The sequence below is a fragment of the Salmo trutta genome, chromosome 25 (genome assembly GCF_901001165.1).
Source record: "Salmo trutta chromosome 25, fSalTru1.1, whole genome shotgun sequence".
Lineage (NCBI taxonomy): Eukaryota > Metazoa > Chordata > Actinopteri > Salmoniformes > Salmonidae > Salmo > Salmo trutta.
This window is the reverse complement of record NC_042981.1, coordinates 43,163,816-43,183,449: the sequence shown is the minus strand read 5'-3', so window position 1 is coordinate 43,183,449 and position 19,634 is coordinate 43,163,816. Positions and strand designations below refer to the sequence as shown.

The window sequence follows — 19,634 nt, the reverse complement described above, 5'->3', positions numbered from 1 at the left end:
ATAAAGAATGTAAAAACAAAAAGATAACATTTTGATTTTAAATGCTTAGATTTGTGTATTCTCACATCTCTAACACAAGCAACTGGGCAATGGCTACTATTGCCTTGGGTGAAGACACCAGTAGAAACATATTTTGTTAATATAAGATCAGAGTTGACTTTGAAGGACCTCTAAGGTTGGAACTTGTAGGCTTAGTCACCAGCTGGGTTAGGTTAAGATTATTACATGTTTTAGATTGTCTAAAGCCTGCATTTCCTAATCATATTTTAGGTAACCTTGGACAATAACTTCTGATTTAGTCAAATAACTTGTTTCTTAACCCCTATAACAGTTATGGATACATGTTTCTCCAGACAAAGGCTTAAAGATAATAGCTCAAATTTTGGGGCGAGGGAAATGGATTTCAGCTATGAGACAGCGAAATTATTTTGTATAAAAATTGCCACACATGATAACCCTCAATATTGATTGAGTCCAGAATGTCCCCTGAGCTCCAAGTTTCAGTCAATACCAGAATGTCTGGATTTGTCTGCATAGCCCAGGTCTTGATGTAATCCAGTTTAGGAAGTAAACTCCTAATGTTCAGATGCATCAACACAAGTCAAACAAGCTATGTTCACTAAAAGGGCTTGACATTAACTTTGTTAGCCACATGTCTTTCGGACTGAGTGGGACAAGATAAATTATCTTGTCCCAAAAGAAACGCATTCATTTTATTTTGTAAAGTGGCATCTTTACAAAATGATGTAAAAATACAATTTTTACCATAGAGAATGGCAAAGATGTAGGCTACACTATGTCTATTGTCTTCTTTGCATATTCAAACCTGTCTCAAAAAAACAACTCTCCTTTTAAGGCTCTCCTGGAGGATGGTTGGCCACCCTTGGTAGCCTATAAAATATTGCAACCTAAAAAAATACAACCAAATACTTTTTGTCTTTATAAAATATTCCCTTCAGGGCTCGGAATTAAGGGTGTCCTGTCATCCCTGGGATGATAAAAAAAAAAAAATGTCTATGGTTTAAAGATTCTGGGGCAGTTCTGGGATGACCGATCCAAAATGCATACAACCATAATAATAATAATAATAATAATAATAATAATAATAATAACAACGAGGCTGATGCTACAGTAAATATCCATTAGAAATTAAGGGAGATCTAAAGATGCATTAACTAGCATGGGTTACGACTAGGATTATGCCTTTGGCTGCTGGACAATAAAAAAAATTATGTTGATGGTAACCAGTTTATAATAGCAATAAGGCACCTTGGGGGTTTGTGGTATAAAGCCAATATACCTCACCCCCTCGGGCCTTATTGTTTAACAATAATAATAATAATGCACAGTGCTTTACAATTGTACCCTATACAATTGTCTTGTCAGTGAAGAACACTGGATGCAAAACCATTCCAGATGTATTTGTCCATGTAATTGATCAGAAATTTGATGACACTTCACATTTATTTTTAAATATCTTTAGACTGGTATTCAGTATGCGTTGCATTAGTTTCCTTTACAATTATGCAATCCAGGTTTTCATTGACAGACTCATCTGGAGAACATAGACATTCAACCCGAGAGACTAGCTGAATCCCAGATTTTTGTATTATTGCTGCTTTGCTCCCACATGAAGAACATAGTGCCTCGACCATGTGTTCCATACACACCTCTGCATTTTCACTTATTTTCTCCCCTATGAAAAATATACTACCATCAACTTGCCAGGTTGTCATTGTAAATAAGATGTTGCTCTTAATTGACCTGCCAGGTTTGCTAAAGGTAAAAGAAACATAACTGAGTAAAGGGACAAAGTTGCATGTTGGTTTCCTTACCCTGTACGCAGTCACTAGGCAACCATGTTTTGGTTTTGTTTACCTGCATCTCCAAATGCTGTCTCTTTAATTTTTGGGCCACAAATGCTAAAGTCAATATCACTGATATTAGCATTTTTTGCGTTTCTTGTCCAAATCATCCTAAAGTTTCGAAAATGGATTGTCTAATTCAATAAAGTGAGCCTACTTTAGATGTTTGCTCACGGTTTCTTTTGTCTTTTATTGTTATTGTCCAGGAGGTGGCTGTCCCAGGGGGCCGGAGGCAAAGGTTAAACGAGGACGTTCTACCCTTCTCTGCCTTCCTGACAGGTGACTTTTGTCGAAGGCACAGCTACCTGCGCGTCTCCTTGATGGAAGAATGCAACCTTCGCTGTAAGCATGAAGAAGGTGGCTTTAAGGCACCATAATAATTGGTTTTTGAACAATAGAAAAATGTACAAAAATTATTCAATTTCTCGCCAATAGTGGGTGATTCATCTCTGTCACATTAACTTTGGTCTTTCATTCATGAGAACTGTCCTGCATTTGTAATTCACCCCTTACCCCCTGAAAGAATCAGATAAACAAAATGCTGGCCTAATAGCTCTGTCTTGCCTTCCGATAGCCTAGGTCAGGGATAGGCAACTTTGATAGGGGTAGGAGACACAAAATCTGATATCATCATGAGGGGCGCAGTTGCCCTGCTGATGCACAGGTAGGGCTGTGGCGGCCACGATATTACGTCAACCGATGATTGTCAAGCAAATAACTGTCGGTTTCATGGTAATTGACTGTTAATTAACAAACACATTTATCACTTTCACATACCGCCTACAAGCCACTGATGCTGACCTTTGGAACACTTACATTTAAAAAAATCAAATAAATCAAAGTAATAGACACAATAAATCCATTATTTATTTTAGACTGGTCTAAAGAAGCATGATATGAAGAAAATGTCTTATTTCAGAAGAACAGAATAGCATACTCTGAGTTGTCCTTAACTTGTTATGGATAGGGGGCAGTATTTTCACGGCCAGATAAAAAACGTACCCGATTTAATCTGATTATTACTCCTGCCCAGAAACTAGAATATGCATATAATTATTAGCTTTGGATAGAAAACACTCCAAAGTTTCTAAAACTGTTTGAATGGTGTCTGTGAGTATAACAGAACTCATTTGGCAGGCCAAAACCTGAGAAGATTCCTGAGAAGATTCCTTACACATATTTATTTATCGCACAGAATAGGTCGACCTTTGTAATATGGGAGATAGTGGATTGACATAGGCTAGTGCTTTTGCTATTCGTTAGGCCTGCTCATCTTGTTTGCTGACAAAAATGTGGACAGTTCTTCCAATATCTACCTCAGAATTTGATTTTTATTTATTTTTTAACCTTTATTTAACTAGGCAAGTCAGTTAAGAACAAATTCTTATTTTCAATGACGGCCTACGAACAGTGTTCAGGAGCAGAACGGCAGATTTGTACCTTGTCAGCTCGAGGATTTGAACTTGCAACATTTCGGTTACTAGTCCAACACTAACCACTAGGGTACCCTGCCGCCCCACAATAAGGACACGCGCAGTTGTGTCCCTGATGTGTCTGTCTTCACTTGTAGCCTGTGAGAAATGCCTGATCACGTGATGGAGCGCAGCACTCGGGGAGAATGGCCACTGGCCACAAAAGGCATGGATTTTTTGGGGTGTGCATTATGGCCACACAAAGGGGATGCTGCCGTCAAATTGTGAATGAGTGACTGATGGTGTGTGTACAGCCTGCGCACAAAAACAAAGCAGGGCACATGCCTTTCAAGTGACTAACTTTTTTCAAATGATCATTAGAGTCGCATCATGCAGCCTTAAAATGTATTAAAAATCAAAACATATAGCCCAACGTTTGTATAACTAAAGTTACATTAATATCTCTGAATGAAGCATATAGGAATATATATTTCTTTGTTAACCGCTCAACACAGAATAGCAGCATGTGCGCACTCCCTTAAATCATTTGGAGAAAATATCCTTTGTATTTTATTCAGCTTTGATCAATTGTAATTTTTCATAATAAAATACTGCCACGGAATTCTAAGCAAATCTTTTCTGCTAAATGAACTAGTGTAGCCCACAGCCATATGTCATAGAGCCAGATCAGGACCTAACTTAAAACCTCTTACATCTAGACGTTCCGCCAGCGGAACACCTGCTCCAATATCCAATGATGGGCGTGGCGCGAAATACAAAGTCCTCAAATCCGAAAACTTCAATTTTTCAAACATATCGCCATCACGGGCTAGCTATTTTGACACCCACCAAACTCCGATTTACTATATGAAAAATTGGATTATCTTTGCTGTTCTTTGTCAGAATGCACTCCCAGGACTTCTACTTCAATATCAAATGTTGGTTTGGTTCAAAATAATCCATAGTTATGTTCAAATATCCTCTGTTTTGTTCGTGCGTTCAAGACACTATCCGAAGGGTGACGTGCCCGACGCGTTTCGTGACAAAGAAATTCTAAATATTCCATTACCGTACTTCGAAGCATGTCAACCGCTGTTTAAAATCAATTTTTATGCGATTTTTCTCGTAAAAAAGCGATAATATTCCCGACCGGGAAACCCTGTTTTCGTTCAAAGACTAAAAATCTAAAATGGACTCTTCTCGTGCACACGCGCCCCTGTCTCATTGTTCTCTGATCGACCACTTACAAAATGCGCTACTGTTTTTCAGCAATGGGCTGCAAAGTCATCATTCAACGTTCTGCCGCCTTCTGAGAACCTATGGGAGCCGTAGGAAGTGTCACGTTACAGCAGAGATCCTCAGTTTTCAATAAAGAGAGTGTAGAAGGCCAAGAAATGGTCAGAGAGGGCACTTCCTGTAAGGAATCTTCTCAGGTTTTTGCCTGCCATATGAGTTCTGTTATACTCACAGACACCATTCAAACAGTTTTAGAAACTTTAGGGTGTTTTCTATCCAAATCAAACAATTATATGCATATTCTAGTTTCTGGGCAGTAGTAATAACCAGATTAAATCGGTACGTTTTTTTTATCCGGCCGTGCAAATACTGCCCCCTACCCTAGAGAGGTTAATACTCACAGTAATCATTCACAAAACAGGATTCAAACAAACTACAATTTAACTTGAAACATGTTACATTTTAACAGAATCCATCAGTGGCTAAACCAACTATGATTGTAATTTAACTATTTTATTCATATTTACAGATGGCATACAAGTGCATTATTAAGGTATTTCGTTTTTTATATATAAATACGTTCAAATGGCTCTCCTGTAAAGTAGTGACGCGCAACGTACGCCTAGTTTCCTGAAACGAGTCACAAATCAAATTTTATTTATCACATACACATGGCTAGCAGATGTTAATGTGAGTGTTGCGAAATGCTTGTGCTTCTAGTTCCGACCATGTAGTAATATCTAACAAGTAATCTAACCTAAATTTGACTTGTTTCAGGAAACTAGGCGTACGTCACGCGTCACTACTTCACATGAGAGCCATTTGAATGTAAAAAATTTAATTTTTAAAAATCAAAATGCATTGCTGCAGAAATACCTTTTGGAACATGTGAACTTTCATGTGCCATCTGCCCCGTAGCACTCACTTTTGTCATCATGAAGTGCTTTGAGAGACAAGTCAAGGACCATATCACCTCCACCCTACCTGACACCCTAGACCCACTCCAATTTGCTTACCGCCCCAATAGGTCCACAGACGACGCAATCACACTGCACACTGCCCTAACCCATCTGGACAAGAGGAATACCTATGTAAGAATGCTGTTCATCAACTACAGCTCAGCATTTAACACCATAGTACCTTCCAAACTCGTCACTAAGCTCGAGACCCTGGGTCTCGACCCCGCCCTGTGCAACTGGGTCCTGGACATCCTGACGGGCAGCCCCCAGGTGGTGAGGGTAGGTAACAACATCTCCACCCCGCTGATCCTCAACACTGGGTCCCCACAAGGGTGCGTTCTCAGCCCTCTACTGTACTCCCTGTTCACCCATGAATGTGTGGCCATGCACGCCTTTAACTCAATCATCAAGTATGCAGACGACACTACAGTGGTAGGCTTGATTACCAACAACGACAAGATGGCCTACAGGGAGGAGGTGAGGGCCCTCGGAGTGTGGTGTCAGGAAAATAACCTCACACTCAATGTCAACAAAACAAAGGAGATGATCGTGGACTTCAGGAAACAGCAGAGGGAGCAGCCCCCTATCCATATCGACGGGACAGTAGTGGAGAAGGTGGAAAGTTCCTCGGCGTACACATCACGGACAAACTGAAATGGTCCACCCACACAGACAGCGTGGTGAAGGCGGCACAGCACTCACAAACTTTTACAGATGCACAATCGAGAGCATCCTGTCGGGCTGTATCACCGCCTGGTACGGCAACTGCTCCGCCCACAACCGTATGGCTCTCCAAAGTGTAGTGAGGTCTGCACAACACATCACCGGGGGCAAACTACCTGCCCTCCAGGACATCTACACCACCCGATGTCACAGGAAGGCCAAAAAGTTCATCAAGGACAACAACCACCTGAGCCACTGCCTGTTCACCCTGCTATCATCCAGAAGGCGAGGTCAGTACAGGTGCATCAAAGCGGTGACCGAGAGACAGCTTCTATCTCAAGGCCATCAGACTGTTAAACAGCCATCACTAACATTGAGTGGCTGCTGCCAACATACTGACTCATCTCTAGCCACTTTAATAATGAAAAATGTATGAGAAAAATGGATCACTTGCCACTTTATATAATGTTTACATACCCTACATCACTCTGTACCATCTCCTGCATCTTGCCTATGCCGTTGGGCCATTGTTCATTCATATACTTTTATGTACATATTCTTATTAATTCCTTTACAATTGTGTGTGTATAAGGTAGTTGTGAAATTGTTAGGTTAGATTACTTGTTAGATATTACTGCATGGTCAGAACTAGAAGCACAAGCATTTCGCTACACTCGCATTAACATCTGCTAACCATGCGTATGTGACCAATAAAATTTGATTTGATATACACTACCGGTCAAAAGTTTTAGAACACCTACTCATTCAAGGCTTTTCTTTATTTGTACTATTTTCTACATTGTAGAATAATAGTAAAGACATCAAAACTATGAAATAACACACATGGAATCATGTACTACACAAAAAAAGTGTTAAACAAATCAATATATTTGATATTCTTCAAATAGCCACCCTTTGCCTGGATGACAGCTTTGCACACTCTTGGCATTTTCTCAACCAGCTTCATGAGGTAGTCACCTGGAATGCATTTCAATTAACAGGTGTGCCTTGTTAAATTGGGTTTTTCCACCAAGTACTAAGTCATGTTTTTCAGAGGGGTCAAATACTTACTTCCCTCATTAAAATGCAAATCATTTTATAACATTTTTGACATGCGTTTCTGTATTTTTGTTGTTATTTTGTCTCTCACTGTTCAAATAAACCTACCATTAAAATTATAAACTGATCATTTCTTTGTCAGTGGGCAAACGTACAAAATCAGCAGGGGATCAAATACTTTTTTCCCCTCACTGTACAGGATAAAGGACAGAACAGTAATAGACAAGAACATAAGATATTTCATTAAATAAAAATTTGTACAAAGTGCATTTGGAAAGTCTTCAGACCCCTTCCCCTTTCCACATTTTGTTACGTTACAGCGTTATTTTAATATTGATCAAATTAAACGTCCTCAATCTACACATAATGGCCTATAATGACAAAGCGAAAAAGTGTTTTTTAGACATTTTTCACATATATAAAAAACTTAAATACCTTATTTACACCCTATTCTATGAGACTCGATATTGAGCTCAGGTACATCCTGTTTCCATTGACCATCCTTGAGATGTTTCTACAACTTGATCGGAGTCCACCTGTGGTAAATTGAATTGATTGGACATGCTTTGGAAAGCACACACCTGTCTAGGTTCCACAGTTGACAGTGCATGTCAGAGTAAAATCCAAGCCATGAGGTCAAAGGAATTGTCTGTAGAGCTCCGAGACAGGATTGTGTCGAGGCACAGATCTCTGGAAGGGTACAAAAGAATGTGTGCAGCATTGAAGGTCTCCAAGAACACAGTGGCCTCCATCATTCTTAAATGGAAAAAGTTTGGAACCACCAAGACTCTTCCTAGAGGTGACCGCCCGGACAAACTGAGCAATCAGGGGAGAAGGGCCTTGGTCATGGAGGTGACCAAGATCTGGATCTGGCTCTGTCTTGATCTTAACTTAAAGAACATATTCTGGGCGTTCTGCCAGATGTTCCTATGGAGGGGGCCCTCCCTCTCTTGACCAGAGGGAGGGCCACAGGCAAGAACCAAGGATTGTTTATGACACCAAAGATAAGATGCACAAAGTAAATTTCATTCATTACAGCTTAGTGGGACTATCATTTGTTTTTCAACAAGACAAATCAAGTCTAATTTTATTTGTCACATGCGCTGACTCAACGGGTGTAGACCTTACCGTGAAATGCTAACTTACAAGCCTTTAACAAACAATGCAGTTCAAGAAATAGAGTTAAGAAAATATTTACTAAATAAACTAAAGTAAAAACCTTTTGATTTAATTTAACACAAGAAAATTACAACAATAACGAGGCTATATACAGGGGGTACCGTTACAGGTTAGTCAAAGTAATTTGTACATGTAGGTAGGGTTAAAGTGACTATGCATAGATAATAAACAGCGAGTAGCAGCAGCGTAAAAACAAAAGGAGGGGGGTCAATGTAAATATTCCGGGTGGCCATTTCATGAATTGTTCAGTAGTCTTATGGAGCCTTTTGGTCCTAGACTTGGCGCTCCGGTACCACTTGCCGTTCGGTAGCAGAGAGAACAGTCTATGACTTGGGTGACTGAAGTGAAGAAGCCAGATGTGGAGGTCCTTTACATCCCTGTTAGTGAGTATTTCTCCTTTACCAAGATAATCCATCCACTTGGCAGGTGTGGCATATCAAGAAGCTGCTTAAACAGCACAATCATTACACAGGTGCACCTTCTGCTGGGGACAAAAGGCCACTCTAAAATATGCAGTTTTGTCAAGTGCCACAGATGTCTCAAGTTTTGAGGGAGTGTTAAATTGGCATGCTGACTAGTAATGTCCACCAAAGCTGTTGCCAGGGAATTGAAGGTTAAGTTCTCTACCATAAGCCACCTTTAACCTTGTTTTATATAATTTGGCAGTACGGCCTCACAACTGCAGACCACGTGTAACCATGCCAGCACAGGACCTCGACAGCCAGCTTCTTCACCGGCGGGATCTTCTGAGGGAGGAGGGTGGATGTGCTGATGAGTTTTTCTGTCTATAAAGGCCTTTTTTATTAGAAAAGAAATATTCTGATTGCCTGGCTTCCCAGTGGGTGGGCCTGGCTCCTACCCATGGTTGCACCCCTGCCCAGTCATGAAATCCATAGATTTAGGGCCTAATTAATTTATTTCAATTGACTGATTTCCTTATGAACTGTAACTCAGCAAAATCTTTGAAATTGTTCCATGTTGCGTTTTTATTTTTGGTCAGTATATGTTGGTACCCTTGCACTTTTCTTATTTTTTGCAGAACCTATTTTATTTAAAAAATAAATAAAACACAAAAACGATTGGCACCCCAGAGCTAGTATTTGGTTGGACAGTCTTTGACCAAGATAACTGCCGACAAACGCTTATAATAATACAAAATTGGTGAGTGCTTATATTTGTCCTATTGCAATTTAAAATAATTTTGGGGCATATTCTAACTCCCCGAAACACCCGTGGAGAGTGGGGTCACGGCCAGGGTCTGCCATTATTATTATTATTATTATTATTATTATTATTATTATTATTGGAGCAACTAGGGTTAAGTGCCTTGCTCAATGAGTGTGAGGATGGCTGTGTAGTTGAGGAGCTACGTCGAACACAACAGTAAATAGATTTTTGCAACCATATTGACCCATTTTGGGGGATAGTTGTACTCATAAGTAAAAGGCACATTTTGTTAAAACCAAAAATAACATGTCTAACCAGGATAGCCGCAAATTACAGCACGCAAGGATTCACTGCAGACACAACTGTCCAAGCTTAGCAAGAAAATGGAGGCTGCCTAAGGGCCAAATAGGCCAGCTATGCCAGACACTGCAACTTGCGAGCCCACAAATCAAGACACTGACCACCGGCGTTAGCAAAGCAGAGGACCGTGTTGCATCATTGGAGAATGGCACTGTCACAACGAAAGGTCCAGCAGATGAAATCCAGACGGAATTGCAAAATTTACAGGACCATGTTGATAATTTGCATAACCGAAGGCGTCACTGTAATTAAATCTTGGGCGTTCCCGAATATGCTGGAATGCCAGTTTGAGAGGCCACTTGATATTGAGGGCACCGCCCAGAAGAGAACAGGACTAGAACTTGTGGTCAATCCTGAAGAGGCGGGTGGACACACAAAACCCCACAAATTCTGACAAACTCCAAGCATTGATTATGCAAGAATGGGCTGCCATCAGTCAGGATGTGGCCCAGAAGTTAATTGACAGCATGCCAGGGTGGATTGCAGAGGTCTTGAAGAAGGGTCAACACTGCAAATATTGACTCTTTGCATCTACTTCATGTAATTGTCAATAAAAGCCATTGACACTTATGCTAATAGTCCAGGTAGCCTTTTGATGAAGTGTTCTGCAGTCTTATTGCTTGGGGGTAGAAACTGCTCAGGAAACTTTTGGTCCCAGACTTGGCGCTCTGGTACTGCTTGCCATGCGGTGGCAGACTGAACAGTCTATGGCTTGGGTGGCTGGGGTCTTTGACAGTTTTCCGGGCCTTCCTCTGACACCGCCTGTTAGAGGTCCTGGATGTCAGGGAGCTCGGCCCCAGTTAATATACAGGGCCGTCCGCACCACCCTCTGTAGCACCTTGCCATGCAGTTGCCATACCAAGTGCTGATGCAGCCAGTTCGAGATGCTTTCAATGGAAGTTCACTAGGCAGCATGCCGTGTGCACAATACCCGGACTGACGCATCTGGCGGGGTCAAGTCTGGGTAGTCTGCCATGGTTTCATTTAATATCCGTTGGGATCGGCGTGGTTTTATTCCCCATAGTTTGTTGTACTGAAGTTGACTGACTGAAAGGGAACGTAATGTTATGACTAACTACTGTTCCCTGAAGGAGGGAAACGAAGTACAACACCTATTTGGCCCCGCACCGCCCGTTCCTGGGCTCGGTGAAGATTGGAATTAAATTGAGGGAATTAATCTGAGCCTCTTATCACCTGTGGAAGGCGGGGCTTCCAGGGAGGCGCAGATTTCATTGGTCTTGTCAGCTGTGGTTTTAGCTCCTTCAACCAAGTGTGCGACCCCCATAGTATGTTGTACCTCTTTTCCCTCCTTCAGGGAACAGTAGTTAGTCATAACGTTACGTTTTGATCGCACACTGATCCTGATTTCAAATAAGGTGAAATTGTTACCTCTTCCATTTTCTCTCTCCCCTGACTCATCTCGCCTTCCTTTAAAAAAATATATCTCCAGACCCATGATCCTCATCGGTGGGTGGTGCGGCTGTACATAACACTCACGCACTCGCTTTCCCCCTCTCCTAATCTTGTCCCCTCAGTCCATTATGATTTGAATTTGATAAAGTGAACCCATAGAAATGTACTAGAGAGCTCATATAATTTATTTTTACTTCTATGAGTAAATTGGAAGTTTGTAAATTAACTGAAAAGGTGCATACCACCACCTATTGTGCTGGAGTGTGTGAAGTCTGAACAGGTATAAAGCCAAGGTAGGTGATTTACTGCCACCTGCAGTTATGGAATGTTCAGTAGTATAATTAAATGGCCAAGCCATCCTGGTGACCTGGATAGAATTCTGTTATCCTTACTTAACTCATTAGCATGTCCCACCCAATTGACGACTTCAAAATGGTGAAAGCCCTCAGTGGCGCTGCCCATGTTGTCAAAGTGGAGATGTGCATCTCCATGAGTTGTGTTTTCAGATGCATCGTATTCTTCTGGCATGCAAAATGGGAAACATTGATATTCTGCTTGGATAGAGGCCTTTTTGACCTCTAAGTCATGTGGTAACTTTTAAAATAAAATCACTAACACTGATTGATTGTAATATGGTAATGCATTGTAATTCAATCTTGTTTGACTATATTTTAGAGTTGCCTTCCTAACCCTTCATCTTAATTTCCTCCCTGTCTCAGGCACCACAGCCAAAAGGCCTCTGTCCCTGCCCAAGACCAGAATCAGCCAGGGGTCCTCTCCCCCCCTCTCCTATGTCCCCCATCCTAGAGTCCTCACCTCAGCTATGGCCCTCCAACAGTACCGCTCCAGAAGTGGGGGAGGCCAACTCAGTAAGGATGTATTGTGCCTTTCAGGCTACACTGTTTCAACAGTGCAGCCTGATGTCAGCTTCTCGGGAACCCACCAGTGTGGAAGAATCCCTCAGTGGTCCCATATTGTCAAAAGAAGCCTTTACGGGGGTGCCAGTGCCTCTAGTGTAGCCCCCCGCAGCAGATATGGGATCGGTGACTTACTGGCAACCCCCAGTTATCAAACCAAAGCTGCTGGTTCTGACACACACACAAATGTGTTGAGTCCCAATGACATAGACTGCCTCAGGTACACACTTACCAGGGGTCCAAACTTAATTAAGAATTCCTCTACAAGGACCTCCGGGATTCCTTCCCTTTGCACACTACTGAGAAGCGCCAAAACAGGGCCCTTCTTAGGCCAGCATAGCATAAGGCTATGCCACAGACAAACCTCCAGAGATGTCCCCCAAGCCAAACTCAAACAACCCACACAGGAGCACTTGGGGGCGGACGCAAATTCTTCTCACTACCCTAAGCCAGACAACCCCACCACCGCCCAACTGACACACACTGACGCCCAAGGCCGGGCCTCCATGGTGGATGTGGGCAGCAAGTCTCCCACACGGCGAAGCGCCACAGCCACAGCTACCGTTCATCTGGGCCCCACCACTTTCCGCCTGCTCCATGACAACCAGTTAGCTAAGGGCGACGCACTAGCCGTAGCGCAACTAGCGGGAATCATGGCCGCCAAGCAGACTAGCGCCCTCATCCCGCTCTGCCACCCGCTGCCCTTAGACCATATCTCTGTCACCTTCAACCTCAACGCCAGCCGACTAGCAGCCGTTGTCACGGCGACTGCCCACACTACAGGCCGCACCGGCGTGGAGATGGAGGCACTGACGGCGGTCACGGTGGCGGCGTTGACGCTTTACGACATGTGCAAGGCGGTGAGTCATGACATCACCATTACGGACGTCAAGCTGGTCAGTAAGACAGGTGGGAAGAGGGACTTCCACCGTGAACCCTGACCTTTAACCCCTGCCCAAAACCTGATTTCCACACAGCACCAGGTTTAGGAGTCAATACCATTTTTATTTAGGTAAGTTTAACTCAGGAGACTTCCTGATTTGACTGAACTGAAATTGGAATCGAGCCCCCAATCCTGCATGGTATATCTCCTTTCCGACCCCCTAATCTCTGTTCACCTTAGAGAGGATCAAGAAATGCCTCACTGTAAGTCCTCCACTGATTAAGTTTCCATAACCTATGTGAATCAAATCAGCGTGCCGATGGCACTGTCTGCCTGGTAGGCCGTGCCACGACTTGCTGATAGTATTGTTTTTTTCATTGTACCAGATAACAGGGCATGGGTACGATCAGAAATGCTTACTCTGGCTATCTGTACTGTACATTTTGTTAAATATCAGTCGCACACTCTCCCTTAAAATATGAAATGTAGGAAATGTAAAATTGCAGTTTTGCTTTTGCTTTATTTTATAGTCTTTTTTTAATCTGGGGCATCATTTATGAAATGTTCTTACACACAGATTGTGAATTGTTTGTATGTTGAAATCCATGGCAACATTGATTCATAAACCTTAAACTTGATGTGAAAAAATGATTCATTGGATTTTTTTTATAAAAGGGTGATTTAATGAAACATGCTTGTGTGATTCCCACACCTTTTAACAATGCTTATACATGTTTAATGATTGTGTGCTGAAATTTAGTATAAAATTGAGACCCCTTGTATGTACTAAGAAAGTGTTAAAATGGTAATTGCATAATAATGACCTAGTAACACTGCACAATTCATATTGGATCAGTTATTTCTGTATACCAGAAATAACTAGTTTGTTAGTGAATACCAGGTGGAAATGGCAACAATATCAACAACATGGTAAATACAGTGCCTTCGGAAAGTATTCAAACCCCTTGACTTTTTCCACATTTTGTTAGGTTATAGCCTTCTAAAATTGATTAAATAGTTTTTTTCCCCTCATTGATCGACACACAATACCCCATTTTCCCCTCATTCATCCAAACTTCCGAATACTGCCCCCTATCCCAAAGAAGTTTTGACGTCCGGATGAAAAGCGTGCCCAAAGGAAACTGCCTGCTACTCAGGCCCAGAAGCTAAAATATGCATATAATTGGTAGATTTGGATAGAAAACACTCAAGTTTCTAAAACTGTTAAAATAATGTCTGAGTATAACAGAACTGAAATGGCAGGCGAAACTCCGATGACAAACCATTAAAAAAATAATAATAATATTCAGCATACTACTGATTTCAATGGCTGGCACTTTTATAATAGGGCGAAATTGTCCCCGGTTGCAGTTCCTAGGGCTTCCACTAGATGTCAACAGTCTTTAGAAAGAGTTTCAGGCTGGTTTTTGGAAAAATGAGGGAGAAGTTGTAGTTTTTCTAAGTGGCTCCCATTTTGGCTGTAGTGTTTCCGAGCGCGTTCTTTTTGTTTATCTCCGGTAAAGACTAACGATTCTCCGTCTTAAATTGTATTGTTTATTTGCGTATTAGGGTACCTAAAGATTGATTATAAACGTTGATTGACTTGTTTGGATAAGTTTATTGGTAACGTTTGGGATTCATTTTGAAGGAGGGAAACCGAGTGGATTATTGACTGAAGCGCTCCAGCTAAACTGAGTTTTTATGGATATAAAGGACTTTTTCGAACAAAAGGACCATTTGTAATGTAACTGGGACATTTTGGAGTGCCAACAGAAGAAGATCTTCAAAGGTAAGGCATATAATATCGCTATTTTGGACTTTCATGTCGCAACTCCCTGGTTGAAAATGATTTGTTATGCATTTGTGTGCTGGACGCTGTCCTCAGATAATCCAATGGTTTGCTTTCGCCGTAAAACCTTTTTGAAATCTGACACCTTGGCTGGATTAACAACAAGTTAAGCTTTATTTTGATGTATTGCACTTGTGATTTCATGAAAGTTTAATATTTATAGTAATTTAATTTTAATTTGGCGCTCTGCCATTTCACCAGATGTTGGCCAGGTGGGACGCTACCGTCCCATATATCCATAAGAAGTTAAAACCTGTTAAGGCTAGAGGGCAGTGTTCGGATGACTGACGTGCCCAAAGTAACTGTATTATCACTTTTTTACGAGAAAAATCGCATAAAAATTGATTTTAAACGGCGTTTGACATGCTTCGAAGTACGGTAATGGAATGTTTTGAAATTTTTGTCACGGAACGCGCCGGGCGCGTCACCCTTCGTTACCCTTCGGATAGTGTCTTGAACGCAAAAACAAAACGCCGCTATTGGATATAACTATGGATTATTTGGAACCAAACCAACATTTGTTATTGAAGTAGAAGTCCTGGGAGTGCATTCTGACGAAGAACACCAAGGGTAATAACATTTTTCTTATAGTAAATCTGACTTTGGTGGGTGTCAAAATAGCTAGCCCGTGATGGCGAGCTATCTACTCAGAATATTGCAAAATGTGCTTTCACCGAAATGCTATTTTAAAATCGGACACCGCGATTGCATAAAGGAGTTCTGTATCTATAATTGTTAAAATAATTTGTTTTTTTGTGAACGTTTATCGTGAGTAATTTAGAACTTGATTGAACAAAACATGCATGTATTGTTTAACATAATGTCCTAGGAGTGTCATCTGATGAAGATCATCAAAGGTTAGTGCTGCATTTAGCTGTGGTTTTGTTTTTTGTGACATATGCTATCTTGAAAAATGGGTGTCTGATTATTTCTGGCTCGGTACTCTGCTGACATAATCTAATGTTTTGCTTTCGCTGTAAAGCCTTTTTGAAATCGGACAGTGTGGTTAGATAAAGGAGAGTCTTGTCTTTAAAATGGTGTAAAATAGTCATATGTTTGAAAAATGGAATTTTTCGGATTTCCGAGGACTTTGTATTTCGCGCCACGCCCATCATTGGATATTGGAGCAGGTGTTCCGCTAGCGGAACGTCTAGATGTAAGAGGTTAAAATAAATGTTTTATAAAAATTCGTTTTTTGGCAGAAATGCCTTCTCGAACATGTGTACTTTCATGTGCCTTTTTATATCAAAGTTTTATGCCATCTGTAAATACGAATAAAATTGTTAAATTACGAGCCTAGTGGGTTTAACCACAGAAAAAGTCAGCAACCTTCCCGCTAGACATGATTGGGCTGGACATGCCGAGAGATGAGTTTGGATTGGTCTGCCATATATCACGCGTCTGTCTATTGGAGCTGGTCAGTATGTCTAGGTAATCATTTCAAACGCAGTAGTAAAACTGCATAAACCTGATGTCAAGTTAAAGTGTACTGTTAACGTTAGCGGACTGGCTCGCTAGCTATGTGTATGCTCTCCACTTTCTGCAGGACCGAGATTTGAAAGTGGAATTTGAGTATGATAGCTAAGGAGATGGAGAAAACACCAGTCTGATTACATTGTGCATGGCATCAGACAGGAGATGCGTCCAACCATGATGTATCCTGGTATAAGATTGTTTAGCTAGCTACATTTTCAGATATTACGTTTCTAATTTTGACAGTGGTTTCATTTCAAGTGTACTGTTAGCTAGCTATGTGTGTGTATGATCTTATTCTTCGTATCTCAGACATATTTGCTTGATTAGTTATAGCCATAGAACCTGGTTGTTAGCTACCTGCAGATTCATGCAGGGTGGTAACGTCATGAGTTGTGATTATGGTCCATTGTTTAGCTAGCTAGCTGCATGTCTTAACAAAGACTCCAATCTAATTTTGACAATGTATTTTCATTTCAAGTGTACTGTTAGCTAGCTAACGTAAGCTGGCTGGCTCGCTAGCTGACGTTATGTCATGCGTTGGGATTCATTATTTACCTAGCTATCTAGCTACATTTCTTACAAGACTCTCGTCTTAGTGTGCCAGAGCGCAGAATAACTGATTCAATTTTGAACGCTAAAAACCCATTGAATGTTGCCGGTGTCAGTAAACGTCGGCAACAAAGCGTAATTCAATTCAGAGCGCCCAGTGTGCGCGCTGAACTCAAAACGCTCTGAATTTACAAACGGACACTCTGACAGCACAGTTGCAGTCACGAACGCTCTGGATGACATACTGTAACAGCCTAACCAGCTCCGCTAGGGCGACTAATGTTCAGTGAGTTGTTCTCTCTCTTTTAGATGTCTGGAAGTAGCTGGCAAGTCAGTTGAGAACAGTTGGATCAACCCTTAAAGAGATGGGTGGGGCTAAGGCTTAAGAGGGTGTCAACAATGCATGAATGAGTGTAGACAAAGCAGGGCTCTTCAATAGTAGTACCAAAACATTGAAAGACGTTTTTCTCAAAAGCGAGTTTACAAGTTGATGAACTTTCAAAGCAGAATTACTTTCCCATTGTTTCCTCAAATGCAGTGTATTACATGCCGTTTTGTAGCTCTGAGTCTCTACTTTTATCCAAAATAAAAAACTGATTCAAATGTTGCTACATAAGACTGAATAAGATCCAGGTGGTGAGTCACATATGTGCTTTAATTTGAGTGTGAAGACATTTTCTTCGTGTGAACGACTAGGGACGGGGTTAAGTATATCTGTGAGGGACTGCTCACACGCGAGTGCATTTTTGTGTAATTTGAATGTACAAAATTGGTGCATTTTGACATGTTTATTTTATAAGTCTAAGGCCTAGATTCAATCCGATCAAGCGTTAACCAGCGATAGCCGACACCCACATAACTGATGTTTTGGTGGTGATCGTTGTCACGAAGCCACACCCGTCCCACTAGCGTTAGCCTACACTTTCTCGTTCTGAACTTCTACCTAAAAATAATGACGCTCAAATTGAAAATCATTTAACAAAATAATGAGGATTTCTATCATCCTAATTGAGGTGTAGATTACATCTCAGTGTTTGAACTTGTAAACAACGCTGCATTGGATATATCTAAATGCGACTCCATGCAGCCAATGGCGATGTCTGCTCTAGGTATAATGTCGGGAGCCATATGTGAATTTGACAGCTCTAACGCAGTTCCGACACCGTCAAAACATCGGCTAACATCCAGATATCCACATATATGCAGCCTTTGACTTGCCTACTGCTGAAATATTAGAAATATGTATCTTCATTATTTCTCTTCATATGACAAGGATTTGCCAGTAGATTGTTGACTTGATTCATGATGACTGTTAGCCTGCTAGATAAGATTTTTTTTAAGTAGGATGTCCTTGATCAGTCCAATCAAAGCTACTGTAGATATAATGTGATTTGACTTCCTTTTATCTGTGGCCAATGACCTTGAGCCTTCTTGGATGGGCACTTCTAATGCAACTCTATGGCAGCACCTAAAGGGGCTTGAATGTTCCAGCTCTACCCTTAGATTTTGCGGTGACGTAGTATCCCCATGAGTGACAGAACACTGAGCCAATCACGGCACAAGTAGAGAATATTACCAACCCCTACGCTCCGTATTTTCCAATGGCTGCCCCACGGAAAGCACTGAGCTAGGCTGAAACACCTGCATTTTGGAGCTGCCTTAAGAAAGCAAAAATAGTTTTGTATGCGGCTTTATTAACACAATGATTTATTTTTACATTGTTTGCAAACTGATATGTGACACGTATGAATGCCAAAATAACATGCATTTTAATTTTTTGGGCTAAACAGGTGGGGATCTGCTCCACTTGCCCTGAATGACAGGTCGCCACTGCCTGTGGTTTATTATGGGTTAATAACCTAAACTGTTACCTTCATTTTTATAAAGTGTACCTTAATGTAAAAAAATAATATCATTGAGTTATTTTTTTTGTCCCGGTTTAGCCTATGTTTGATGGTAAAGTGTCTTGGCTTTCTGTGTCTGAGGATGCAGATGTGTCCTGTAATTGTGATCTTGTCACCACAACAACCAACAGTATCATACCTATCCTGTAATCATGTCTTTGGTCAAACATTTACCTTCATCCTTCCAACTCTGGGCCACATAACCGAACACATACACTAAATACTTGACACACAGAAAAATGTGTACATAAATACTCTGACACACACATTCCCACACACGCATGCACAAAAACGCGCACACACAACTCCCTGTCCAACATAGATTTTCACTACCACCGATGACACACTGCTGAGTTCTTTGGGGTAATTAGCACCAGCTATTAGTCATGGAGATTTTATGATGAGAGAGAGAGGAGGAAAGGGCAGGGAGTGCAGAAATAGAGAGTGGAATGGACTGGATCCTCCTTTCCTCAATGTGGATCGATGAAAAGGCTACATAGTCATCCACCATATTATTGAAATTACATTCTCTATCAATATCATATCAATATTACCACTGCAACTTTATTTATTTCACATCGTTCAAGAGTTTTCAGATTAGCCGTCATGAAGCAAAGAAACAAGACGAGAAGTAATCACTTTAAAATAAATTGGACACTTGTGGGAACATATTAAGACACTGTGCTACTGGTGAGAGTCATGGGACTCCTTTAGTACAGTCCTTGTCCTGGAGAGCAACATTG

The 19,634-nt window shown here is 41.3% G+C and overlaps 1 protein-coding gene across 2 annotated transcripts in view; it reads left to right on the top strand.

Moving 5' to 3' along the window:
• Positions 1–13,761, top strand: part of mocs1 (molybdenum cofactor synthesis 1) — a 29,324-nt gene extending 15,563 nt beyond the window's left edge. For both annotated transcript variants that reach the window (XM_029714068.1, XM_029714069.1), the window contains 2 exons: positions 2,072–2,207; positions 12,033–13,761. In XM_029714068.1, coding sequence (XP_029569928.1) covers positions 2,072–2,207; positions 12,033–13,171 — 1,275 coding nt within the window. In that variant the 3' untranslated portion in view covers positions 13,172–13,761. The remainder of the gene's footprint in view (positions 1–2,071; positions 2,208–12,032) is intronic.
• The last annotated feature ends 5,873 nt before the right edge of the window (positions 13,762–19,634 follow it).